The sequence below is a fragment of the Calidris pugnax genome, unplaced genomic scaffold (genome assembly GCF_001431845.1).
Source record: "Calidris pugnax isolate Ruff unplaced genomic scaffold, ASM143184v1 scaffold2238, whole genome shotgun sequence".
NCBI classification, from domain to species: domain Eukaryota; kingdom Metazoa; phylum Chordata; class Aves; order Charadriiformes; family Scolopacidae; genus Calidris; species Calidris pugnax.
Window position 1 is genome coordinate 7001 of NW_015092470.1, and position 2173 is coordinate 9173.

The 2173-nt window shown below is 64.1% G+C and overlaps 1 protein-coding gene across 1 annotated transcript in view; it reads left to right on the top strand.

Moving 5' to 3' along the window:
- Positions 1–1950, top strand: part of LOC106900471 (proteasome subunit beta type-6-like) — a gene marked incomplete at its 5' end in the record, with an annotated part of 8946 nt that extends 6996 nt beyond the window's left edge. Inside the window, one exon of the mRNA XM_014962548.1 lies at positions 1940–1950. Coding sequence (XP_014818034.1) covers positions 1940–1950 — 11 coding nt within the window. The remainder of the gene's footprint in view (positions 1–1939) is intronic.
- Positions 1951–2173: the final 223 nt, after the last annotated feature.

Genomic DNA, 2173 nt, shown 5'->3' on the forward strand with positions numbered 1-2173 from the left:
AGGCCATTGTGGGCCTGGTCCCGCCGTGGAGAAGCTGAGGCAACCGTGGGTGAGTGAGGGGAAAAGGGACCCAGCTCGATGTGGGGCAGAGCCTCAAGTACGCTGTGGGGTGGGCTACGCTATGGGGCAGGCCCTATTAGCGTCGGTCAGGCCTCCAAGCCTGCTGTGGGGCAGGCTTTGCTATGGGGCAGGCCCTATCATGGGTCAGGCTCCACCATGGGTCAGACCTCCCAACACTGCTATGGGGCAGGCCCCACTTGCTGTGGGTCAGCCCCCCAAACCTGCCGTGGGTCACAACCCCAGCTGCTGTGGGGTAGGCCCCATCTCCATGGGTCTGCCCCCCAACCACATCACTTGTTGCTCTCGTCATGATTTCATTTTAATTATTTTAAATCAAGGAGTCATTAACGAAGCGCTTTCCAGGGGCCGTGGGGTGCCCCACGGCAGCGTGTGGGGCGGGGAGGGGGTGGGGGGTAGCCCGCTATGGGGCAGAGGTTGGGGGGCTCCTGCCCCACACGTGACCTTGACAATCAATAAAACACTTGATTCCTCCCCCGCCCCCCTAAAAATTGACCTTAGGCTGGTTGGGGGGCAGAGGGACATGTGTGGGGCAGGAGTGGGGGGAGTCCACCCCCCAAGTGTGGGGCAGGGGGGGGAAAACGCCGTGGGGCACGTGACCCCAGAGTGTTGGGGCAGAAGGAGGGGAATATGGGGCTGCCCCATAGCGGCTCCAACTGATCCATAGGGAGATGGGGGGCACCCCACAGCCCCCATAGGGATGTGGGGCTGCCCCATAGCCCCCTATAGGGACCCCAGGACATCCTATAGCCCCCCATAGGCACACTCTCCAGCCCCCATAGGGCCGTGGGGCTGCCCCACAGGCCCCATAGAGGCCACGAGACACCCCACAGACCCCATAGGGCCACCCCACAGCCGCTATGGGGCTGCCCCACAGCCCCCACAGGGACCACAAGACACCCCATAGGGCCCATAAACCCCCCATAGGGCTGCTATGGGGCTGCCCCACAGCTGCTATGGGGCCCATATGACACAACCCAGCCCCTATAGGGCCCATTAACCCCCCATAGGGCCGCTGTGGGGCTGCCCCACAGCTGCTATGGGGCCCATATGACACAACCCAGCCCCTATAGGGCCCATTAACCCCCCATAGGGCCGCTGTGGGGCTGCCCCACAGCTGCTATGGGGCCCATATGACACAACCCAGCCCCTATAGGGCCCATTAACCCCCCATAGGGCCGCTGTGGGGCTGCCCCACAGCTGCTATGGGGCCCATATGACACAACCCAGCCCCTATAGGGCCCATAAACCCCCCATAGGGCCGCTATGGGGCTGCCCCACAGCTGCTATGGGGCCCATATGACACAACCCAGCCCCTATAGGGCCCATAAACCCCCCATAGGGCCGCTATGGGGCTGCCCCACAGCTGCTATGGGGCCCATATGACACAACCCAGCCCCTATAGGGCCCATAAACCCCCCATAGGGCCGCTATGGGGCTGCCCCACGGCCCCCACAGGGACCACGAGACACCCCATAGCCCCATGAGATGTCCCATAGACCCCCGTAGGGCCCATAAACCCCCCATAGGGCCGCTATGGGGCTGCCCCACAGTTGCTATGGGGCCTATATGACACAACCCAGCCCCTATAGGGCCCATAAACTCCCCATAGGGCCGCTATGGGGCCCATGTGACATAACCCAGCCCCTATAGGGCCCATAAACCCCCCATAGGGCCGCTATGGGGCTGCCCCACAGCCCCCACAGGGAACACAAGACACCCCATAGGGCCCATAAACCCCCCATAGGGCCGCTATGGGGCTGCCCCATGGCCCCCACAGGGACCACGAGGGACCACAAGCTACCCCATAGCCCCATGAGATGTCCCGTAGACCCCCGTAGGGCCCATAAACCCCCCATAGGTCCGCTGTAGGGCCCCCCCCCGGGCCGCTATGGGTCTGCCCCACAGCCCCTATGGGGGTAGGGCCCCCCCCCGGGCTGCTATGGGTCTGCCCCACAGCCCCTATGGGGCTGCCCCACGGCGCTGTGGGTCAGGCGCTGAGGAAGAGGCGCCGGTACCACTTGTTCATCTGCTCGAGGAAGATGAAGGTGAGCACCGTGTGGGGGCCCAGCCGGGCGTAGTAGGGGGTGAAACC